At 35.7% G+C, this 24,148-nt stretch overlaps 1 protein-coding gene across 1 annotated transcript in view; it reads left to right on the top strand.

Moving 5' to 3' along the window:
• Positions 1-7,145: 7,145 nt before the first annotated feature.
• Positions 7,146-24,148, top strand: part of NEB (nebulin) — a gene marked incomplete in the record, with an annotated part of 137,086 nt that continues 120,083 nt past the window's right edge. The window contains 6 exon segments of the mRNA XM_072419086.1: positions 7,146-7,195; positions 7,916-8,000; positions 8,733-8,793; positions 19,318-19,374; positions 22,808-22,951; positions 23,664-23,771. Coding sequence (XP_072275187.1) covers positions 8,761-8,793; positions 19,318-19,374; positions 22,808-22,951; positions 23,664-23,771 — 342 coding nt within the window.

Below are 24,148 nucleotides of genomic sequence, written 5' to 3'. Positions count from 1 at the left end.
TGTAGCCAAGAGTGGGCCCCTATGCAAAAATGACTTGGAGACCCCCCCATCAAACTGTTTTGGGGTCCCAATTGGCTGAGTAGAGTCTAGGGTCCTTTTACAATGGGACACTAAATGTGCCTTCCTGTGTCTACCATTGCTAACCTTAAAATCTTGTATAGTTAGGTTTATTGCTTCGAAATAGTATGCTGGTTAGAGAAGTCTTAATTCTGTATCTGAGTCAGTGATGTGAAGCTCAAATCTAGGCAAGCACATAAATGCGTATATGGCATACAAATACTTCCTAGCTAGGAGGCAGCGTGTATGATCCAGCATTGCTTCAGTTGGTTGGGTTTTGATTCATCAATGTTAAGTGCTGTACAGGACCTGCTTTAGTTCATGGTCCACCAAAAACAGGGTATGTGCAGAAGGTGTTGAAGAAGTGTTAGTGATCAATGGTCACAGTAAACTGAAGTGATCAGTTTTGTTTTGTCTTCATTTGCTCTGCTGAAGTAAACAAAAGAAGTCAGCTGATTCCCTGATTATAGATGGATTTTGTCTTCTGAAATGACACAGGCATATTAAGAAGACAATGCCAGGATTATTGGGCTTCATTTTTACTCATTGACTAGCCACCACAGAGTCCAGACCTTAACACCATTGAGGACCTTTGGGCTGTCCTGGAGAACATTTTATGTAGATCTCCCTTTATCAATACAGGATCTTGGGTTGCATATGTTTATCAGAACAATGCCACAATTAATTTGTTCTGTAATCACAGATAAAGACAGTTCAATGAAATATTAGAACATGTAACTTTTTTTGGAAAGGAAGTATGTATGAAACTGGTTTACCTACTGTTTTATATTTCTGTTCATCTGATATTGAGATTTCCACAGCCTTGTCCACCACATGCTCAGTCCATTTCAGTGGGTTGGAAAGCAATAATAAGGCATTGATCACACTGATGGTTGACAATGGTGTAGTTACCGCTTCCTAACCACAGACAGCCATGGATGTCAGACGTCAAGCAGCAAATTGCCCCTGGCTCTACTAATAAAAGAAAGAATTTGGGTTGTTGCTGAGCACTTATCAAAACTATTGAAATACTTGTTTCGTTTTGGACGGACATGGATGTGGTAGCTACTTTGAAGTTGGCAGGGTGGCAGCCTATCAGTGTGAATACAGTCTATGGGTTATGGACCTCCAAATGCAATTTCTTCTTGAACAGGTTCCTATAAAGGTCACCATACCAGAGATTTATTTGTTTAGATGTGATGAATTTCCTGTTTGTTACGCTCATCCTATGTCTTCACTGCTTAATAATTCAGCTTCTGGTTTCCATCCTGACGTTGGTTCAGCCCATGCCAATGAGATTTCTTCACAGCTAACATGCCTTTCCTGGGTGAGACAATGGATATGTAAAAAAGCCAACCAATATTTTTTTAATTTTATTTTACCAGTTTAGATTGAGGAATAACAAAACCTGATGAGTTGCTGTTGCTCTTGTAGTTTTTGTAGTAAATGATTTACAAGGTCACAGCATGAATTGATCATGTGTAAATCACAGTGAAGAGGTTAAGTGTGCCCCTTGATTGGAATGTAAGTGCATATGTAATCCATAGTCTATAATTAGATTGTTGGATATACATTTCCACCTTGCTGATGGAGTTCTGATGTCTGTCTGGTGGGTACAAGTGAAGTAAATGGTGATTAGGAGAGCATGCTGCAATTTACAAGTGTTAATCCTGCACGATGCTTCCTGGCACTCACCAGCAGCATGTGCGGCCCCTTGCTGTATAGACTGGTGTATATTATATGCCGTAATACTATTTAGTAAACAGAGGCACCAATGTATCAAACAGCTGATTGTCAGGGTTTAGCCAGAAAAGTGGTAAACTTCAACTCCTGAATCAGTTAATTAGGAAGAAAATAATTTACTTGCCAAGACGACAATATTATAATGTTATCAATAGGTCCTCCTAATTTGCCATAATGGACCATTCTACCAGGTTTTGATATTCCAGTTATAGGTATGGTCAACTTATATGGTATGGTCTGGTAAACTTATTGTAGTGAGATCTCCTGTCCAAAGATAATAGGCCTGATGTATTAAAGTTCCCAAGGCTGGAGAAGATATACTTTCATCATTGAAAATGGGTGATCCAGCAAATCTAGAATGGATCTGGTCCAGGATCAAAACATTTGCTAAAAATAGCAAATAACTTTGAAGAAATCTATTCCAGACTTGCTGGATCACACAGGTTCAATGATGAAAGTGTATCCTCTCCAGCCTTGGAGAGCTTTAATAAATCAGGCCGAATGAGTTTGGGTGCAGCTCCAATGAGAAAGAGTGGTTGTTTTCTCTCCAAAGAGATTATCAAGCAGTGAATTATTAGTTAGTGGTCCAATATTTGACCATTATTCTGATGATTTGTCATAGTACTTGTACATCCGCAATATTGTCCAGCCAACAAAATTTCACTGACATTTGACACATATCTACAGTACATTCCCTGTTCTTTTAAATGACAATATGGTGAACTTTGCACTTTCCAGGCCTGGCATAGTATTCAGATTCATGGGGCCTGATTTATTAAAGCCCTGCAGGGCTGGAGAAAATACACTTTTATTAGTAAAGTTGGGTGATCCAGCAAACCTGTAATGGATTTTCTCAAAATTATTTGCTATTTGATTGTACCCTCTCCGGCCTTGGAGACCTTTAATAAATCAGGACCACGGTCTGAAGATGGATAAGCACTTATTTTATCAATGGTTTACCATTGATTTATAGATTCAAGAACCTATTTCACTATTTCCCATACACTTTTCATTGCTCATTCACTGCACATGCAGTACCCTAAAATGTAACCTGAAAAGTTTCAACAATATTATTATTATTATTTTTAATAAACAGTATATTTATAGTGTAAACATATTATCCAGGGCTGTACATTAAATAGGGGTTGCAAATGACAGACAGATACAGACAGTGACACAGGAGGAAGAAAGGACCCTGCCACGAAGATCTTACAATCTGCAATATAAATACATTTACTTCTTTGTGTGTTTCCTATAATAAAGTGTTATCAACTGTTACTGTTTTTGTTTCAAATAGGCTTCATTATCTTTGTCATTTTTTTTGTGCTTTAAAAGTAGAGTGTTAGAAGTCACAAAATCTTCCCTATTGTTATTTAATGTGTAAAGAAAGTTTGTGAATCTTGGCATCATCCAGTGTTGGAGAATGATTTGAGTGCAAGCAATATGGCATTGAGTGGGCTGGGCCATATGATTGTAATCTGTTGTGATTCCTACATGTTAAATAGGACAAATTTTTCTTCAATCCATCAGCTTCTGCACTATAGATATTATTATACCCTCATGTGCACACAAACACAGATTAATATAACTTGGTTATATTATATTATAATTATTATATAACTTGGTGGGTATATGTCATCATTCACTTTCTACCAATGTCATAATTGGCCACCAAACAGACAGGGTGAATAATAGAGAATGTCTTGTCAATGTGGGTTAATATTACCAGGATGTATGTGCCACTTGCTATGTACAACAGGAGGCATGGTGTTGTACCAAGTCAATTGTGTTCTTTTATTTCCCACTTTCTCCTCTATAGTGGCTATTTGAAACAGGGTTGATTGGACCAATTATGTTCTACTCCAACTGCGCTCGATGAACGTTTTGCTGAACCGGTAACAAATGTTTGCTTATTTTTGCCACTATATTGCCTCTCTACACTGTAGAGAAGATGTCAACATTTTCAATCTCAGCACCCCAGCCCTTCCTGTGACAGTCAAATATAACTGTTCCCTGCATATATTTATGTAGCCAGAGGTAGTTATTAGAGAAAGAGTTGAGGATTCTACTTCTTAATTTTGACAAAGATTAAGAATCCCCTATAAGGAAGAATGCCCAGGCTGCTTGGTTTGATGAAAGTAGGAGTACGTTTGAAACAATTGATGGAGCAAATTAGGAAGGCATCTCATGTTTTCATGCTACGAGAATGTAAAGGTCTAATAAAACATCTAATCTCAAACATAAAAAATACATCCAAATCCAAAAATTATTATTAAATTATTAATTATTATTATTATTAATAATTATTAAAATAAGACGATAAAATCTCTATGACATTTTTTGTCAAAGAGCCCCATTGGGAAGATTTCTCCTTAGATAGGAAGTGACAGAAAATTTCTCCTGGGAAATTCTCCCCTTTTTGGCAGTTGGCATCAAAAAGAGTCAACATTATAAAATGTACCAATGCTATATGGACAAAAGTCTATGGAAAACTGACTATTACTATGGCAAGAGCTTGTTTGATGTCACTTTCCAAAATTAAGGTCATTAAAAGGGATGTCCCCACCCCCAACCTATAATAGCCTTTACCCCATGGAAGAATTTCCTCATGATTTTGAAGTATGTGGGAATATTGCCCATTTAGCCCAAAAGGGCATTTGTGAGGTCATGTTCAATGAGAAGACTTGGCTCGCAATTTACATTTCAATTTTTTTCCAAAGGTGTTTAGTAGGGTTGAGGTCATGGCTCCAACTCCAGTTATTTCACACTAAACACATCAATGCACCAAGTGCCATGACGAAAATCACCAAATATAATTTTTTGCTTTTTTTTTGTATAGCTGTAAGACACATTTCTTTACAACTGAATAGCAGCATTAAAAAGGCTTTTCACACATACATTATAATATTTTTGTTAGAGAAGATTCCTCCATTTAGAATTTTTTTTGCATTGTTTAAGACATGTTGGAGAGTTCTGAGTACTGTCCTGTTTTCTACATACAGAAATCAAGTGTTTGTAACACAAGACTTTCAAGGGACCAATCAGAATTCATAATTAACAGAAGTTTCAATAAACTGAAATCAGATTGGTTGCTTTAGGTTGTTGCACTTTGCAAGTCATGTTAGCTTTTGTACGGCTGTATTGAAGGAGCTTGATAATGTTTTCCTTCTTGTCTATGTGTCAACCAAGTGACAGCTGTCCTTGTAAAAGACGGAAAGTGACTCATTTACCAATGTAGTCCTTAATGCTGTCCATTGGGAGGGATTCCAGTGTCTGAAAATCTAATTGTATGTATATGCTCAGGGTGGCAAAGTTAAAAAATGATTACATAGGGTTTTCTTTAATTTAGCATTTTATAAAGAAAGCTTTAAATCCCAAATTTATTCAAAAGGTTTGTTTTTTGAAATTTAGGAAGGGTTAGAACTTCATATTTCATCCCAATCCATGTCCCTATTTAGAGAATATTCTGCTATTTCCTATGTGGTCACCAGTACAGGAAGTAAGGTTCAGACAACAATCACATTTTTAGAGTGACCCTATCACCACAGGGTCATTTTGCCCCCATGGGGCACATATAAAAGTATTAATAATAATTATTAATAATAGTATTAACAAGTAGTAATATTTAAATATAAAATTAATAATAATATTAATCTTTCCTGGACTCTGTATTTTTTAAAGCCTTCCTTCTTCTTCAAATATTCTTTATTTTTAGGTGTACAGAATACCTACTGCTCTGCTAGCCACTTTGGTTTCTCCGTTCCGCATATTTATCTCTATGGGCATATGGGGTTTATTGGCAAATGGCACATACGGGCTTAAAGGAGGTATCACAGCACCAGGTGAGGGGAGCAAGTATTCAAGTCACCCAATAGTCAGTAACTTGCAAAGGCTTTGAAGTAGAGATGCAGCAGCATTTTAGTACCTAGGTCACAGGAAAGGTAGGTATTTGCACACTTTTTTACCTAATAGACTACTGGGTAAAAATGTCCATGTAATTCCCTCTTTAAATAGAAGCGGGAAGGGTAAGAATATCAGTCAAGCTTTATTGCTATTTGTATATTTGTTGCTGAGTTTTTTTTTTTCATTTCCTGCGTAGTCACCTAATAAGGTGATAGGAAATCTTAACAGACAGTAGCAAGCAACATCTGAAACATCTAAATGTGCCCTTAGATAGAAAATAACCACCAGACTGGTGGGTGGAAAAAAATATAACATTTTAAAGGCAACAATAATTTTACTTTATTTTGTCCTTTGGATATATCAGTCCAGTACACAATTAGTTCAACATTACTAAGCCCTGATGAAGGATGAAGCTGTGATCCCCTGAAACGTGTTGGCTTTTTCATAAGTATAAGTAAAGAATTTAAATCTGGGCTTTATTTGTTATTCTTTCCAGCTAGGTTGAACCTTTCCCTAGGAAAACTCAGCTAGGTGATATCTTGCAAAGTGGCATACCACCTAAATCCTGCCAAATGTACAATTCTGCTGCATCTTGGGTAAAAATGAGCTGGCAGTTCATTAAAGACTGGTACCATTGCTTAACATAAGACACAGAGGTCCAAGTCTTCATCAATATGAAAAACCCTCTGCACAATGTTCAAATAGCCACCTGCATGGCTTTTCATTGTGATACTGACCCCGTTCATAACACTGAAATGGACACTAAAATGGACAGATATGCGTGCATCAGTGCAATGCATAAATGAGAACATCAGATGTTGCTCTCATTGAAAAGTGCAGTGAACTGCACTGCACTACATGCAGTGGGAATGGGGCAATGAGTGGGAATGGGCCAATTAATATGAAATACATATTAGTCTCTATTTATAAAACAGAGAATCTGACATTCTTTCAAACATTCCGTGGCAGTGGCAGTAATTGTTTCATACCAAATTGTACATTTGTTGTTTTTATTTTAAACAATTTTACAGAACACAGTATTAAAAATATTAATACAATTGTAAATAATGGATCAGTTCTCATTTTGTTATATATAGCACTTCCCAGTTATGGTAACATACATACTGACATAGATTTTTTTATCGCTCTGCAAATTTATGACAACATAAAACAAAACTATTAAAACCAACTGACAATAAAACAGTAAACAAAAATATAAATACTAAAATATTTGCATGTATCCTCACTTGTTATGATTCACCCAGAATGAAAATGACTAGCCCTGTTCTGTATGGATCTGCTGAACAGGTGGTCTTCAGAAGGGTCAGGAAGTATATTTAGCATCTGAAACCTGAGCAAGCTTCTGGGGGATTGGCCGGCGGGAGCACATGATAATTTCGGAGCTGGTGCATTTGCTTTGCTCTTGACCAGCGTTTCTGAGGAGGGAAGAGTTGGAGGCTTTGCTGCTAAGGGAATTAATTAAATATCACTGGTAAGAGTCCTTTTACCTCCTCTTTGTCTGTACAGGACTAGTATATTATCTGCATGGGCTGTAGCTCAGTGGCTTATAACAGTTTTTCAACTGGGACCATAGCAAGATCTTTGATGGGATGTAGTCTGAGGACCTGTCTACTCCTTTTTTTGCAATAGTGTCTGTGCAATTTTGTTTTTTATTTTTGCTGCATCCTGATTGTGTTATCATACTGATAGATCTACTGATACTTTGTACTCACAATGTAACATTATATATAGGTGACCTTAAGTAGAAGGTTGCCATGTCTGTTGCTGTCAAAATTAAACAACCATATAAATTTGGTACAGTGCTGCTTATAATTAATTTTATACATTATCAAGATTTGATATTTCTTTTTTCAATCTGTTATTTTTCTCTTGGCACTAAAAAGGGGAGAGAGCATTACACGTTCCTATATTTAACCTGCACTAGTGGGCTTCAGTTGCCTCAGAAGGTATTACAGCTGAACTGGCTAAACAAATCCAGCCAATCAGCCGGCGGTATTAGGTGTCACATAACTTTGGACCAGGCAGCAGCTGCTGGGAGGCTTCATCCTCTAACTTTGGGGACTGGGATCCCAAGCACTGTTATAAAAACCTGGAGTGAAAAGCTTTGACAGGCCCAGCATTCCACGGCTTGTCTTTTGTCTTTCATTCAGGCGTAAAACCTCAGAAAAATGTGAATTTTGATATTTTTCAGATCTGAATCACAAAATCAGCTGCAGAAACAGTACAGAGAACAGGCCCATGGTGTTCAGAAAGCAAATTATCTTGTTACCATAAGGGTAATATCAGTCTTGTGCTTTATTGTGATGAGTATTAGAAATGATTGTATCGGTACTATTCACTTATTTGTGTTTGCAAATCTGTTCGTCTCCCTGTCCTACTTTATATACTGTATACATAATTGTATGTTAATAGATATCTATGAATTTTAAACAAATAAATGAATGTGTGACAGATAGATAGATAGATAGATAGATAGATAGATAGATACATGGATGGATAGATAGATAGATAGATAGATAGATGATAGATAGATAGATAGATAGATAGATTCTATCTTTTTAGATAGATAGATAGATAGATAGATAGATGATAGATAGATAGATAGATAGATAGATAGATATAGTTATACATAGTAAATAGTTGATAAATCAATTGATTGAATGCCAGATATATAGATAGATAGATAGATAGATAGATAGATAGATAGATAGATATTAATAGATAGATACATACAGATAAGATAGTTGGAACAGTCAATTATTAAACAGATGAAAAAATATAGATAGTTGAAGAGATAACTGGTCAATAGATGGATAGATAAAACTTCATATAACTGTTTGTAAATGTATTTATGTGTAAATATATACCTTAAGGCTATCTCTATCTATCTATCTATCTATCTATCTATCTATCTATCTATCTATCTATCTATCTATCTATCTATCTATCTATCTATCTTTTGCTGCGTCCATTTTTCATTTTTATGTAACACTCCCTTGTATCATCAGTTTGTAGGTGACAGAGAAAACCCACAGAATGGCGGACGAAGAGGAATACGAGGAGTATGAGGTAAGCTATATAAAGCGATGCCCATCCCTCTATATGGTTGCTTACGTGATGTGTGATGTGTGGGGAAGGTGACTGAAGGCCATTGGGCCTGATTTATTGAAGCTCTCTAAGACTAGAGAAGTTAGAGCATCATCAGAGGACCTGTATGATCAAGCAAACCTGGAAAAGATTACATAAATGTTAAATCCTGAAAAATGTTATCAAGCCTGAATTAGATCCATTCCATTGCTTGATCACCCAGGTTCTCCCATTATAGTCTAGTTTTGATAAATCAGGCCTATTGTGTTTCTCCAGGGGTTTGTCAAGGTGTTTACAGGTTAAGTAATTGAGGTAATGCTGCATTCCCAGCAAATAAAACTTTATTTTTAGCACAGAGAGAGCACATGTAGTATTCATTTAGCTACCTCACGTAACAGGTTTGATGCAGATAGTGTGATAGCAATGTACTTTGATACCCATTTAGTCAGCAGATCTGGACACATACATGGATATGGCAGGTATGTGTCATTCCGAGGGGGCAGAATTCATATTTGCTGGCAGTCCAGGCTGGCATTGCTGTGATCCATTTTTGTGGTGTAACCTGGGGATAAGTGGAAAGAGGCCCAGTCAATGCACAATAAATTTATGAAGTATCCTGAATACAGTATTCAATATGTGTTCCTTTTTTTGCAAATATCAAATGCATATATCTCATTTTGACCTTGTTTGCGAAGTAAATGCTAGGAAAAAGGTAACATTCTTTAAAAATGAGTTGCACAAATTTACATGTCCAGCTTCTAGTCCCTAGGATTTAATGCTGGAAAAAATAAAGACTCCTCTGATATTTAAACTGACATATTTTTTTATAATGGACTCGCTTACTCAGTTACACCAAAAATATCTATACCATGTCCTAAACGACGAATGACTAAAAGAAGTAATGGGTGCTGAGGCAATTGGTTTGCCATTTGTAAAGTGAGCCTGAAGATAGGCCAAAGGGATTCTTCAGCATTTTAGCAAATTTCTTTCAAGTAGTAACACAGTGCCCCTTACCTGGTATGCTTAGATTGCATGGGGTACCATTCATTTCTAAGACTCGGAGCTGCTTCTCTTCATAAAAATGTTACCCCATCCAGCCCAATTATACCAACTGCTGCTCAAATGTGTTACTTGCTATTACTGACTGTACATGACCTCCATTAGTTAAGTTCAACTGTTTATTAAAGATTAAGGATTTTCACAACTATTTGTATAAACCTATTCCCTATCCAATCTGAAAACATGTAAATGTTTAACGTAGTTACACTTTTGACAGCTGAGCTGTCATTGGCTGCTGTGGGTTAATTTTCATTATTGCTATTCTAGCATTGCTGTTCTAAAACATAGCACATGTTCTTCTGGTGTAATTGTTCAGGGTTGCAACAAAAATTGTTGTTATTCTCCATTTACTATATTTCCCCATTTTAGCATTTATACCACAGATACAGTGCAAATACAATACTTAGTTAGCAACCAAAACAGGTAATCACTTACTGAAACTTACAGCGTGTGATTGGCTACCATTGGTTTGAGTTGACAACTACATATAATCTACAAACCCTAAGTCCTGGTTGACACCTAAAATATATTTGCAGCTATCTAATGAGTGCTTATGTCTAGATTAAGGGATTTTTGCCAAAACAGTTGTTATTTGCTTTTATATTCCAACAATTTCCCAACACAGTTCACAAATATGGTACTTTGGTTTTGGTGGATGGTTTTGGGATTAATCATTAATATATAGGAATCCTATTTTTCCTATATATTTTTCCTATATATCCAATGGTTCTGGTAACATAAATCTCTTTCTGCTGGGATATCTATTCCTTTTTTACATTACTGGTAATACAGCAAAAAGAATAACATCACTATGCATTATGATGGCTGTAAAGAAAATCCGACCACCAAGAGATATAGAAAGACATCTAATTAAACTGGATTAGATTAAATTGGAGGTTTTTAGTCAATCTCATCATTCATTTACATTTATTCCACTATTAGACTGGCCATTTACATTAATAGATTTGCAGCAGTGCAATCTGATTTTTCACACATTCTTAAAGAAAGAGTCCAATTTTTACCCACAGACCAATGATCGGTGCCTGATAATGGTCACATATAATTCACTCTACAGACAGATCTGTAATGTGGAAAGAACGGTCTGCTTCTATAATTTACTGAATGTGAATACTTAAATGGAATGTTGGTTAAAATAGTTTTAGTGTCTGTAGGTGTAATCAGATCTGGGCTTTTTTGGAGTTCTCTCCAAGTTATAGACTTGCATCCTCTGTCATTTTTGTATCCTTTGAATTATTTATTTATTTTGATGTCACTGATACTTTTGTTGCACAGGTGCTGAAATTTGTCCTGCAAGAATTTGCCACCATTATGTTTTCAGTTTATATTTAGTGGGGATAAAAGTTTTGCAATCATTGGCTCTTTTAGTTTTATGTTTTTGTTTTCTTCCTGCTTTTTATACCATAGGAAAGGAAACAATGCTAAATTACATTAAAAAAAGTTAATTGGTTCAAACGGAACTATGAAACCACCACTAAAAAAGAAGGGCAATAACATTTTTTAAAGATATGTTACAAAGCAGATACATTTTTTATGTATTTGAGCACACTCACAGGTTTTAAAACTGCAGATATCAGAGAATTAGAATTTTTGGAGTAAGCACTTGTCAAGAGATTTCCTTGAAAATATTCCTTTAATTTAGCATCCTGAGCCTTTTCCTTTTGTTGTTGACTAAGTTTAGTTTGCTGTCTGTTTAGTTTCTTATTCCAGTTGTCATGTTAGCTTCAAATTTTCTGCTTTCATAGATGACTTGCACAGTTCAACATTCATCTTTTATCTACTGGTAATTTAATGAACACATGCAAATTACCATTGGGTGGGGGTTTTCATGTGAAATTCGGCATACTGCCCACTGGGGAATTTAAGCCCTGGAGGAGGTGCAAGCACAAGCAAATTATATATATAAAATATGTTCAGCAAATATTTTCCAAGCTGTCCAGCTAGCCTTGTCAAGGATTGGCAGAGATTCTGAAAATCTGAGAGTTTTGGGAAATTGTGAGTGAAAACTAGTTTAATTTGTCTACAATTTAGCAAAAAAAAAGTGAATCCCCTATTCACTGGATATATAATGACAGTGAAATATATCTTCGTTGAGTTACTAGGATATCCAAAGCAATAGCATTAAGCTTGTAGTAAAAAAAAAATATTTACTAATAATAACAGTCACTATAATTTATACACACTTAAAAAAAATTTTGGGATGTTTAAAGAAGGTTCTGGCTAGGGTGAAAAAAAACTCTTCTGTATATCTACTGAATGTGGGAAATTTTGAGATTATTAAGTGGCTTATTAGAATGTAGAATGCAACTCCACTCACAGTTCTTATATACTGATTTACTAAAGGATTAGAGAAAGTTCATACAAAAAAAATTTCCAATAATTTACTTCAATTGTCCCATCATGTGCAAGAAAGTCAAACAAATGATAATATACTAATTCAATAGTGAATGGAGAAGTAAAATATGCAGAAAATGGCATAAAGAACCACATTAGATTACAAAAAACTTATACATTTCAGCCCAACATAACAGCATGACCACTGTGGAAAATAAGGGCAGTTGGAGGCTGGAGTTAAGAAAAATTTCAGATAGTAAATATGTACGATGATTAAATATTAAACAGAATTATGGTTTGGACTTTCATCATAAAAGTAGATTGACTGTTTTAGTAACTTAGATTCTGTTACACGGATCAGAGATCGGAAATGTGGTAATACAAGTCTGGCATGCATAAAGCCTCAGAAAAGGGTACTAGGGTACATTCCGAACACCCATGGGTGTTTATGCCAAGATCTGTTCATGCCAGGTGAACACAAGTCAATTGGTGAGCTATTTTAAATGCTAAATCATTATTTGTGCATCAGTTTACTTGTGGCAACAGTAAACTAGTAGTTCTCTTGTGTGCAATTGAAACCTGACAGCAGTGGTGGCCAAATTCCCTCCAACTTGCTGTCAGAGATGGTTAAAAACAGAATGGGGCCCTTGGCAAAATAACAAGATTGGCCTCCCCATTTCTTCTTTTAATATTGATAAGTATAGCAATAGGCACAGATAAACCTCCCTATTCTCATTGTATATATTGCTATAGGCCATCAGACACCAACTGCATACAAGTGTACCCCTCTTTGTAAAGTGAGAGGAAAAAGTACAGCTATGATTACTTGTCCTTGTTAAACCGCTAAGGTATGAAGGTTGTAGGTTGTATTTTTGGATCCACCAGGCCCTAAACTTCTAGCTAGGGTAACTATTGGATGATTTGGCTTTGCTTCTTGGACACTAGTCCAAGAGTCACACAAATTGCATCTGTACCCTAAAGCACTCAATAGTAATAAGAGAAAACAACTTTACACATTTCCCCACATTTTTTGAAATGTGATATATTTTAGTTATATATTTACTTTTTTTCTCTTTTTTATGTGCATAAAAACACATAACTCTTTTATGAAAAACACTAATATTGTCTAAGCTGTTTAATAAAACAAGATATGAGAGATAGCAATAAGCTACTTTTTTCTCCTAACATAGACATCAAAATTATCTTTTGTCTGATAGCCAGGGGAATGGATGGAAAGCATATACTGATTCCTAGGATCAGAGCATTACAAGCACATAGTAATTATATGTTGAAGAGGAGGAATGGCCACTCACTACATTTTACCCTACACCCGTTGGAACTTCGCTTCAATTCACTTCTTCCTACTTCCTTCATTTGTCAAAATTCCTGATCTTGTTTAGGGGATATGTTGGCAAGGGAAAACTTTTTTCTGCACCTCCTGATAGTGATTGGGACTGATGATTAGCCATACAGTCCTGAGTGCTACATCTCAAGACAAAGTCACATGCTCTATACCTCAATTTACAGAAGGCATGACAAACCTATGGATACGTGGGATTGCATAGCAAATGCCTGTGGAATGACCTTTATGCAAGAAAACCTGTCAATTTGCTTTCAGTGAACAAAGTGACAAGTTTTCAAAGTGTTAATATTGACCACACACCAATGCAATGTTGTAATTCAGAGTATCTAGTGTTGGATTTAGTTATATAGTTAGATATTTAGTCACATAAGACATTCAACACCTATTAGCAGAATTGCAAATCAAAGGCTTCCATTTATCTAAATAGAATATTCTTTCACTTGCTGCTTTTGTAACACAATCCCTAAGGTGCTCTTTGTAGATTCCAAATCCACACGGCAAACAACTCATTTAACATATATTTGATTATACATTAAATGTCATAAAAGGTCAGAAAATGGGATAATATCTCTGTGTTCAATTTATTGCGCATCAATTCCTATCATTATACACGGGGAAAAAAATCTCTAAAGATATGTACAAAACTGCTTGTTTGTCCTGTAAAACTATGGAGAACATCCATCCATACCAGATGGGGCTTTCTTTAATGTGCAGTTACCAACTTTTTTCATGGCTGCTGTCACCTTCTTACAACTACTTGACAAAGATAATAAATGTTATGTTACATTTTACAAAGTGAAATGGTGGACATACTATATAGCTCTGTTTTCTTCAGGATATAGGCTATTCATGTGCATTTAATTTTATTTGTGAGCTATGAATTCACTTCTCAATGACTTGATTATTCATGGAGTTTTCTAAGAATAATGTTTTTTTCTGTATTGTTAGAAATAGTTTTTGCTAATTGGATTGTATAAAGGAAGAAGTATTGATATTTAGAAAAGATTAGAATTAATTCCTTCAATGCATCCAGCTATTGATAATTGTTAAATACTGCATATTAATTGTGAACAGTTGAGTGCAATTACAGAATGAATCATAATGTTATATTGTCAGTCATTCTATTTTATGGAAATAGCATATCACTGCACTGTTTCCATTAAAGCACAACCGAGATTTTCAGTTTAAATGAGCTAAATACATTCCAAGTGCATCCAAACCAAATGAGCTTACAGTTAACTTTTTACAGCCTGAGTAGAAAAGCCTACCCGTTCTACCATGCTGCAAAAGAAGCAGTGGTGTTTCTGCAAAGGTCTGACATCTCTTACCTGACCCACCTATAGTTCTGCAATCAGCAAACCTTTCTGCTAATTTCCAAGCTCTAGCTCAGTAGGAGCCTTGCAGGATCTCTTCAGGGAAACCACTGCTTCATTACAGAAAGCCATGATCCTTCATTACAACATGCTAACAGAGGCATGCTTTCTACATGTTTTTGATGCATCTGGATTGCATTTGGCAGATTTGAAATGAATGGGCATTTAATATTCTTCTTACCATTTATTCATTTTAAATGATTTTATTAGCAAAATAATTGTGTGCCACCTATAATGGGATATACAGAGGTCAGTATAGCAGTATTACCATATAACACTACATTGATATCAGAAATTAAGTAACATTAGATGATCAGAAGGAATATTTGTATTTAAGCCTTTTTAGCCCTTTCTAGTGTGTTTTTATTGATTTGGGTTTGTGATGTCACATGGAAATGAACTCCATAGTGAGTGACTATAGTTATTACAGTTAGAAAACCACATATTTCCAATTCTTGATTTGTGGATTGACTATGCATGGTTATGTGGCTCACATAGAGATTGATCTGATGATACCTATGTGTATGGATGAACACTCCATCTCGTATTTGATGAAAAATTGGTCTACATAAATTTTCCCCATTGGGCAAACATCAATTAAGTGATGACATTGATCAACTAGAATTCTGTGGGCTACTTCTGTAATCTAAATTCCACTGAAATCCACTGGATTGAATATTGCATTATCAGATGGTCATCTGAACCTTAGGAAAGACCTCTTTCATAATATACTACTGCTTACAATGTGGTTAAACATGTCATAGGGGATTAGTTTTAAGAGTCTGGCAAACAAAAAGGTGTAAATTCATTATTTGACATTTATTTGGCAACTATCAAAAGGACAGTGACAAAGCATTATTAAAGGAACAGTTCATCCCTGAACAAGAGAAACATTTGTTATATAAACTATAATTGATATACAGCATTGCCTAACATGTTGACACTTTAAAAAGATAAAAAGCAGGCTAATGAGAATTATATATTTATACACTCACATAGTGGAAAAAAAACCAAGCATAGTAAATAGCAACAAGTAGTGCATGTGCCCTTTATTATTTAGAATATTGGGGAGCAAAGGGCTTTATCTAGACAATTAAACATCTGACAGCAATGACTGTCAGGGGAGGGAGGGGATTGATAAAGGATTAAATGGCTCATTTTCCCTACACGTTTTGCCCATAGACTTCTTCAGGGGTTTTTGAGAGACCATAATGTCATGATGTCAGATGTACAGGGCACTGTATAAATAGCAAAATAGTAATAAACTTTTAAAATTTGGAAATAGATTTATCACTGTTTTAGGGAAATATCAGGTGGTCATGAGTGCTGAAGAGGGCAGCAAATAGAATATAAAGCCACCAGAACTGATTTGCAAGAGCGTATCCGTTATTCTCTTTCATTTGAATACTGTGCATAAAGTATCTAAACAGAGATATGTCCAAATAAAATAAATGGTAATAAAAATAGGTACAGGTCCATTGTCAAAAATACAGAAGTTAGTTGGGCTTATTATTAATAGGCAAATCCAATAAACTTGCTTATACAGAAACCTAAACCAACTGTTGCTCCAAAGGAAGGCAGAAAAACCCTCTATAGCATGATCCAGTTTATTCCAACAGGGGAATAAATCTGATCCCCTTAGGCAGTTGAATATTTCCTGAATCAGCAATCTTTAACATTATTTATAACATTTATTACTTATAAATATTTATAGCCAGTTATTTTCTGTGCATTTAGGAATGCATCCACAACTAGAGCTGACTAGAACTAGTTTGTGTTGGAGCCTTTTCCACATTTTCACAGACTTTCCATATGCAGAGGTTAAACTTCTTTTCCTTCAGACCCAAAGAGTGCGCCTTGTCCTATGCAATGACCAAAGTGTATTAAAAACTAAAAAGAAAATAAATCTGATTGTGTCCATCAAACCCAGCTATTACATCCACTGGTTTCCTATGTTTCATAAGCAGTTACAAGATCCCTGAACTCTCCAGCTCCTCATTAAGCTCAAGTCATTAAGTGGATCTCTTCTTTGACTTCTAATGGTCATAGCTAGGATTTCTGTTGATATAGAGCGGTAATGCACTATTCATACCTAAACTTTCACCCACAATTATATCACTTTAGGATACATTTAGATTTGAAATAGTTGCCTACTTTTCTGGATCAAATGAAAATGATATTCAGTTTTTACAAGGACCCGTGTCATCCCTGTTCTAGAATAGTCCCTCAATATGAGTTTAAGACCTTCTTGAAGATGGTGTATCATGCAGAGAGCTGGGTAAAAATAACTTCTGCAACTCACTGAAACTATTTTACTTCCTCTCTGCAGAAAAGTATTTGGGGTTTCACCTTTCACTAATGGCGAGAGTGTAGGATAGCCTTGGCCTGTACAATGATTCGTTTTCTAATTAAAGAGTACAGCACAATTTGTATAGCTACTAAAAAATAAAAAACACACAAATAGGAAAGAAAATTACAGGTATACTACCTTCATAGAATAGAATTAGTTTTCTAGTACTTTACATTATGTTTTATAATGTAAGATGCTATTTAATTTAAATAAGTACAATATTGACAGTTGCCACTTTTTAATATTAAAAATGAAACATTTTGCAAGCACATACCTATTTTATTTTTTTCCACAAGCACAGTGTAATATTGGATGTTAATAATTGGATAATAATGTGCATATTGGTAATATGTGAATTGCAATATCCTTGGTTTCAATCACTGGACTTTGTATCACTGATAGAATGCTCACAAATTGGGACGCCTTCTATCTGAACTAAAACTACATTGAAAACAGTTGGATTTAGAAATTAATGAAAAATACAATCTAAAATATGAATTTTTAAAAAAATATAAATTAAGTGAATGTAAAAGTCACATTGATGGGCATTGTGTTGGACCTGCAATGGGGTCTGCAATAATGCCTGGTTATTTATTTCCTGGAAAGCAGTTTGATCTTTTTTAAATTGTATGTTAAATCCTATTTTTGCTGATACAGACCCATTTTGACCTCTTGAATAAAACCCAGTAGCATGGTTGTGATGTAAATTAATTGTGCCGTTTTTAAACAGAAAAGTGTACTAGACCTATTAGTTTAGAATTATTCATACATGTAAATGTATGAGCTAAGGAAAAAAACTTTCAAATTAACCTGCTGTATGAATGATTATAATAATACCCAAATTAAATAAACAATTGAAAAAAATGATTATTTAATGGGAGCTAAAGGGCTTTTTAATACCAAAAATTTAGGAGCTTGACATTTCCAAAGGCATTTTCAAGATTTATTGCAAGATGAAACATACACTCCTACATATTTAGTGTCATAGGCTATTCAATATGATGCCATAGCTAAGCTTATTTTGAGTTGTGTCAAGGAGAGAATGACGGTTTGCTTGGAGAATCTGGCCATTGTGCAACTGGAAAAAATGATTCACACATCTGATAGCAATGACCTAGACTTTTATAAATAACTCCAGTAAACCCATTGTTCAGTTCTGCTTGCAAGGCAAAGAATTTTTTTACTGATGGCAGTGGAATTATACAGCCGCTACCTACTTTCTAAAGTGCCTTTAATTTCCTGAATGTTTGAATTAATAACTTAATGTTTAAACATACATGTGCAGTTATTCCTTACTGTTCCCTTTCTCCAACATACTGATAAGTAGTTGCACCTGGTGTCATTTCCTTATGTTCTTTTTCATTGTTGCCATTTAAAAGCACCTGCCCACCTTTAGTCCACTTGGTCTTACAAAAATAGACTTTTAAGTGCAGGGGAGGCCTACAATTTGTCTGTAAGATTTGTACAGACCTTTAGAAATTGAGTCAAGCCAATTACATTACAAGAAATTGTGAGCAGAACATCTACGAAAGTTATGCACACAGTATATAGAACTTATTCCCATTTCAAATAATCCAATTGAGCAAATTTTTCTTTATTGCCTCCTGTGTCATTGATGTAATGGTTAAGTATGCAGGTTTGTCATCTGCAGCCCCTATTATTCTATTACTTTAGTGATCAGTCGTTTAAACCATTTACCAGTTAGGTAATGTTGCCTCACTAGGATTATTGTGTGCCTTGTTTCTATAAGTCAATATTGTGATCAACTTTGGATATACTATCTTAATTTTGAAAATGTTTTATATCGTTAGATAAGTAATGATTTTAGTATATGTCTTACATATACATAATGTATATGTATATGCTAAATGTGAAGATGTGTTTGAACTGTATTTTCTTATAGTGGTCAAACAATGCCATTTTCCCCCTAATGTGCTGTACAGGATGCAATGTATTGATATCAATGTATTTCCATGTTCTGAGCCTTGGCATCTGCCATCTCTTTGTAGTACTATTATGAAGAAACCATCGTTGAAGACGGGGACGTTATAGAGGAAGTTGTGGAGGTAACTCCTCATCGGCTGTGCAGTTTAAGGAGTTTAAAGTCCAATCTTTAGCCTGCTTCTCTACCGCTTTGCTCTAAGGGGACTTTTCCATCAGAAACAAACAGTTAAAAAACATGGAATCTGTTAACACGCAATATTCGGTAACCATTGTACAGACAGTCTATTGCAGGAGCTGGAAGGAACCATGCTGTGCTCTCATAAGGAAGACCGAGTCATGATAACCCTCTTAATAATTACTTCTAAATGTTGATAGAAGCTGTTGAGGCCGGGTTCACATCAACTGCGTCGCACAATAATGTTTGTAACGTGTTGGTGTTCTACTGTGATATTCATTCTAAAGGGCACCCTAACACTTATTGCTAGGCCAACATGTTGTGCTTTGTGGCTGCATACATGTGCACCTAGCCCAATGTAAGCCACATTCTAGTGATACCCTTAGGCTGAACCACTGCCTAATTATTTTTTGCTGTCAGTGATAAGATTCTTTTCATTTTCTGTTCTGTGAGATGCAATTTCCACCTTGTGTCTTGTGACAACTCTAAATTTTTAAATTCTGTCCAGGTAATATTGGTCATTAGAACAAACAGATAAGTTGTATCTACCTAGAATACAGGCAGCAGTGAGAACATGACCAAAATTCCAACCCATTCTTTCTTGACATTTAAAACATCAAGCTCCTGCTGATTGAGAGCTTTCCAATCAACACGAAGCATGAACTATGGTGACTGCGGAGCTATAGCTGAAGTAAGGGAGCGTGTCTGATCTCTGCAGAGAGATCACCAATTTCCAACTATACTACAGTTAATGCAGGTTTTTATACACAGACTATTGCTAATATAGAAAGAAACTGTAAGAAATTGAAAATGTTTGCTTTGATGCACCTGGAATGTTTTTAACTGATTTAAACTGAGAGTTTAACCTAAATTACAGATTATTTGGCTACCTTGTAGTCTAGAAACAGACAGCCAATTTATTGATCCAATATTACCTTAATCAACCTTTAGATATGTTGGATCCAAAATAATATAATTCAGCAAAATCTCAAAGTCAATAAAAAACAATCGGTTTATGTTTCAGATGGAAAATCCCCTGCTTTACAAGCAATTAACCAAAATAAGCTTTATATAATTCTTTTTGCTATAGGTGATATAGAGAGTGCTGCTCTTGCTGAACAAAATGGCCAGCTTTATGACACCGTTTCTGCTTTTATTCATCATTTGTCATTTTCCTGGCTGGTCCATTTTTATGTAATCATTTGTTACTATGATTTAAGCATTTCTTCAACTTTTTCCACATCTCTGGTTCACCTGGTATTTTGGAGCCATGCAGTAAAATAATCAAATCTGTAAACAGCGTTATGTACTTGGTCTATGTCTATTTGGATATTTTGCTGGGTGCTTCACGTTGGTTTCTACTGTTTTTTAAAATGATCCAAAACTGGTTGTAAAATTCCTGCATATGCACAATGTTCAGTTGCAGTATAATGCCAAAATGTCAGCAAAATGTAGTAATTACCCATTGGGCACATTGATTGTCCAACGTTTTTGTAAACCCCAAACTGAAAGTTTTAAATGATCCCTTTCATACTGGTACGGGACTAAAATAGATCATGCCAGCATTCATCTAAACCTGTGACAACTCTAACCACAAGCTCCTATATCTGTGTAAGCGTAGTCAGCCACACCCTGGCTCTGGAGGAATATGTGCTGATGCATCAAGTGTAATTTGATGTTGAAGTCGACAGTGATGTCAATGGATAGGTGCTTGCAAATATGAGCTTGCACCCAGAAGCCTTAAAGGAATGAGTGGAGAGTACAGATTGAATTTGCAGGCCTGGCTGGGAGCATTTTGACAAACAGCTGTGTGCTCCTGTCAACAATATCTCCATGGAATGGGAACAGATGAGTATATGGCTAGGGGGGAAGGGGACTCCTATACAAGTGTAACATCACCAAAAGGATGATTCTAACGGACCTGAACAAACACACTTAAACAGAGTTGATTACTTTACGCTCCTTCCTTCAAATTTTGAACCAAAGTTCAGATGGATACTTTTTGACAGCAGGATATGGTTCACCACTTTCAACCAAAGCTTTGGCTATCATTGAAATAAATTGGAACAGGTAAATCTCTTTCCTACAGACTTTTGGGTTTAGTGCTGTTTTTGGGATCTCAAGATGATCCACCACTCTGACAGCTTTTATAGACCTCCAACTGTATCAAACAATTGCAAATGCCTCCCAAAAATGCTACTGAACTCCCAGACACTTACCGGTTAAAAATGGGTGCCTATGAACAGTGGTCACAGTTTGTCTTGGTTGACATCATCTGGACTTCTCCTAAAGGTTCCTAAATAAGGAATTTTTTTTATTTCATTAACATCTCATAGAAAGGAGACAGCTATCATGTTAAGCTTAGCTTCTATAATAGTATGTAGATTCCCACTGCAAATTTCATAATTTTGCTTTGCAATGTATACAGATTATTTTAGTTTGGTGCTATTAAATCCTTGACTGACCAAGTGGTGGTAAGTATCCTTTTTGGTTGCTATCTAACAATAATGCTTACTGTGCCTAATGTACATTAATTATTGCAAAGGTAGATAGCAACCAGTTATATTGTACCATCAATTTTTGAAGTGTGTATTAGAAAACCAACACAAACACCTAGCTGGATCTTAAGGGTAATGTCACAATATGGTAATTTTATAAAAATACCATTGTGACTTTTTATCGTGGTGGCCTGTATCATGCTAAACACATATATTGTAGAGTCAGCTAGTGATATACCCCCAAACTTGCAAAGTTAGTATTTTGGTGCCACAAGAGGGCTTACAGGACAGCTACCTGGCCCTCTGGTTGGCCCTTGGGCCCTGCTGCTCTATTACTGTTCCAGGAATACTATGCATTCTGGTAGACCTTCCTTCTTCCTCTGGTTGGCCCCAAGTCCCTAATCCGACCCTGCTTGTAAATGCCAGCCTTCCCAACATTAGTGCTTGTGTACAAGGACATATGTTTGCATGTGAATGGCTTTTCTTTCCCATGCAAGCAATATAAATTCAAGAGCAATTCTTTTTATTTCTGGGACAGTCCAAAGGGTAGCCACATACTTTTATCTTTTTATTTTTAGGATTAATAATGAAGCCTATCTATTTGCCAAAATTATAAGAGAATAACTGAATTTATTTGAAAAGATCTCTCAGAACATTTATATCAAATAATTATTTACAACAGCATGTAGGTAATCAAATTAGCTAAAAAAAAACAGTTGTATTTGGCATCAGCTTTAGATCAGCAAAAAGCAAGCTAGGGCCTACTAACTTACATTTGCTTCCGCTGTATGGCAAATTTTTGGCTGTTCTTCTGAAATACATTTCTCAGACAAAAACACAATATAATACAAACAAAATCTGACTAATATTTTGCTTTTGCAGACAAAGACCCATGTCCCCCAAATACAGGATGCATCGGCTGCCCCTGCCGAAAGAAAGAAGAAAATACGTAAAAAGGTGGACACATCAAAGTTTATGACACCTTACATAGCACACAGCAAGAAAATGCAGGAGATGTTCAGTCAGGTAAGATTTTTATATGTTGGTTTATATGAATAGAACATAAATAGAAAACTTTTAGTGGAACTGGTTTTAACTTTTCTTGCATAGCCTCCAGGGGGAATTTAGGGTTTTCATTACGCTTCATATATCCCAGTTGTGACAGTGTGGTAGGATGTATAAGCTTGAGAATGTCCTGACATCTAATGGACAGATTCTAATAAATGGACCTATACTGGGAGACAATGGGAGCTGCCACTGCTGAACTCATTGTAAAGAATGCTAATTGCCTGGGTATAAAGCTGATCATTTGACTTCAGTAGTCTCTTTCACACCTGAAACAAACATGCAGATAACCATGTGACAATTAGCTGAACACCTGAGCTGCATCCTCATTCTGGATCAGTGATTCAAAATGTATTAAAGGCAGAGGATCAGAACACCAACCAGGCAAGTTGTATTTTTTAGAACCAGGTCTGCAGTTGCAACCTAAATATTAGAGTTGATTTACTAAATGATGTACTAAAGCAGTGGTCCCCAAGCTTTTGAACGTCGCAGACCACTGGTTGTCGCGGTCTGAGCCTTCGATAGGAGTGGGTGGGTTGTGTCCAGAGACACAACGGAAAGGAAAATATAAAAATAAAATGTGTCTTTAATACAAGGACAAACATGCATGTATTATTTTTACAAATTTTTTTGTTTATAGATAGTATTATAACACAATTTATCTTTCGTCTAGAATAAATATAAAGAAAAATTTGAGAAACATCGAGGAGAACCTTATGCTATCACAATCGATACTCCTGAACTTAGACGGATCAAGAAAGTCCAAAACCAGCTGAGTGAGGTAAGCCAGCCTATACAGCAATTTTTAATTGACCCACCATAAATTATTGCACAAAGACAATAAATAAAATGTAGATGTACACAGGAACCAAAACCCAACAGGGGTTCTCAGCGTTCTGTTCCCTGTCCAAATGAATAGGAAAAGAAGTAAAAGTTTATTTTAGGCTCACAGTGCACCTATCATGTTGATATATGGCACATACTCTACAAAAAATGCTTGTTGGACAGTATAAAAGTTTGGTGTAAGGTTAGACTGTTCGGACTGGCTTTGTGGTTGAGGTGCAGTTATGGCTTCCTTACACCCTGAACCGCTTCCCCACATGAGATGCTACACCTGAACTATAGTATCTGTTTGCGTGGACTTGATTTGTAGAAGTT

The sequence above is a fragment of the Pyxicephalus adspersus genome, chromosome 7 (genome assembly GCF_032062135.1).
Source record: "Pyxicephalus adspersus chromosome 7, UCB_Pads_2.0, whole genome shotgun sequence".
Lineage (NCBI taxonomy): Eukaryota > Metazoa > Chordata > Amphibia > Anura > Pyxicephalidae > Pyxicephalus > Pyxicephalus adspersus.
This window is presented reverse-complemented; position numbering and strand designations above follow the sequence as displayed.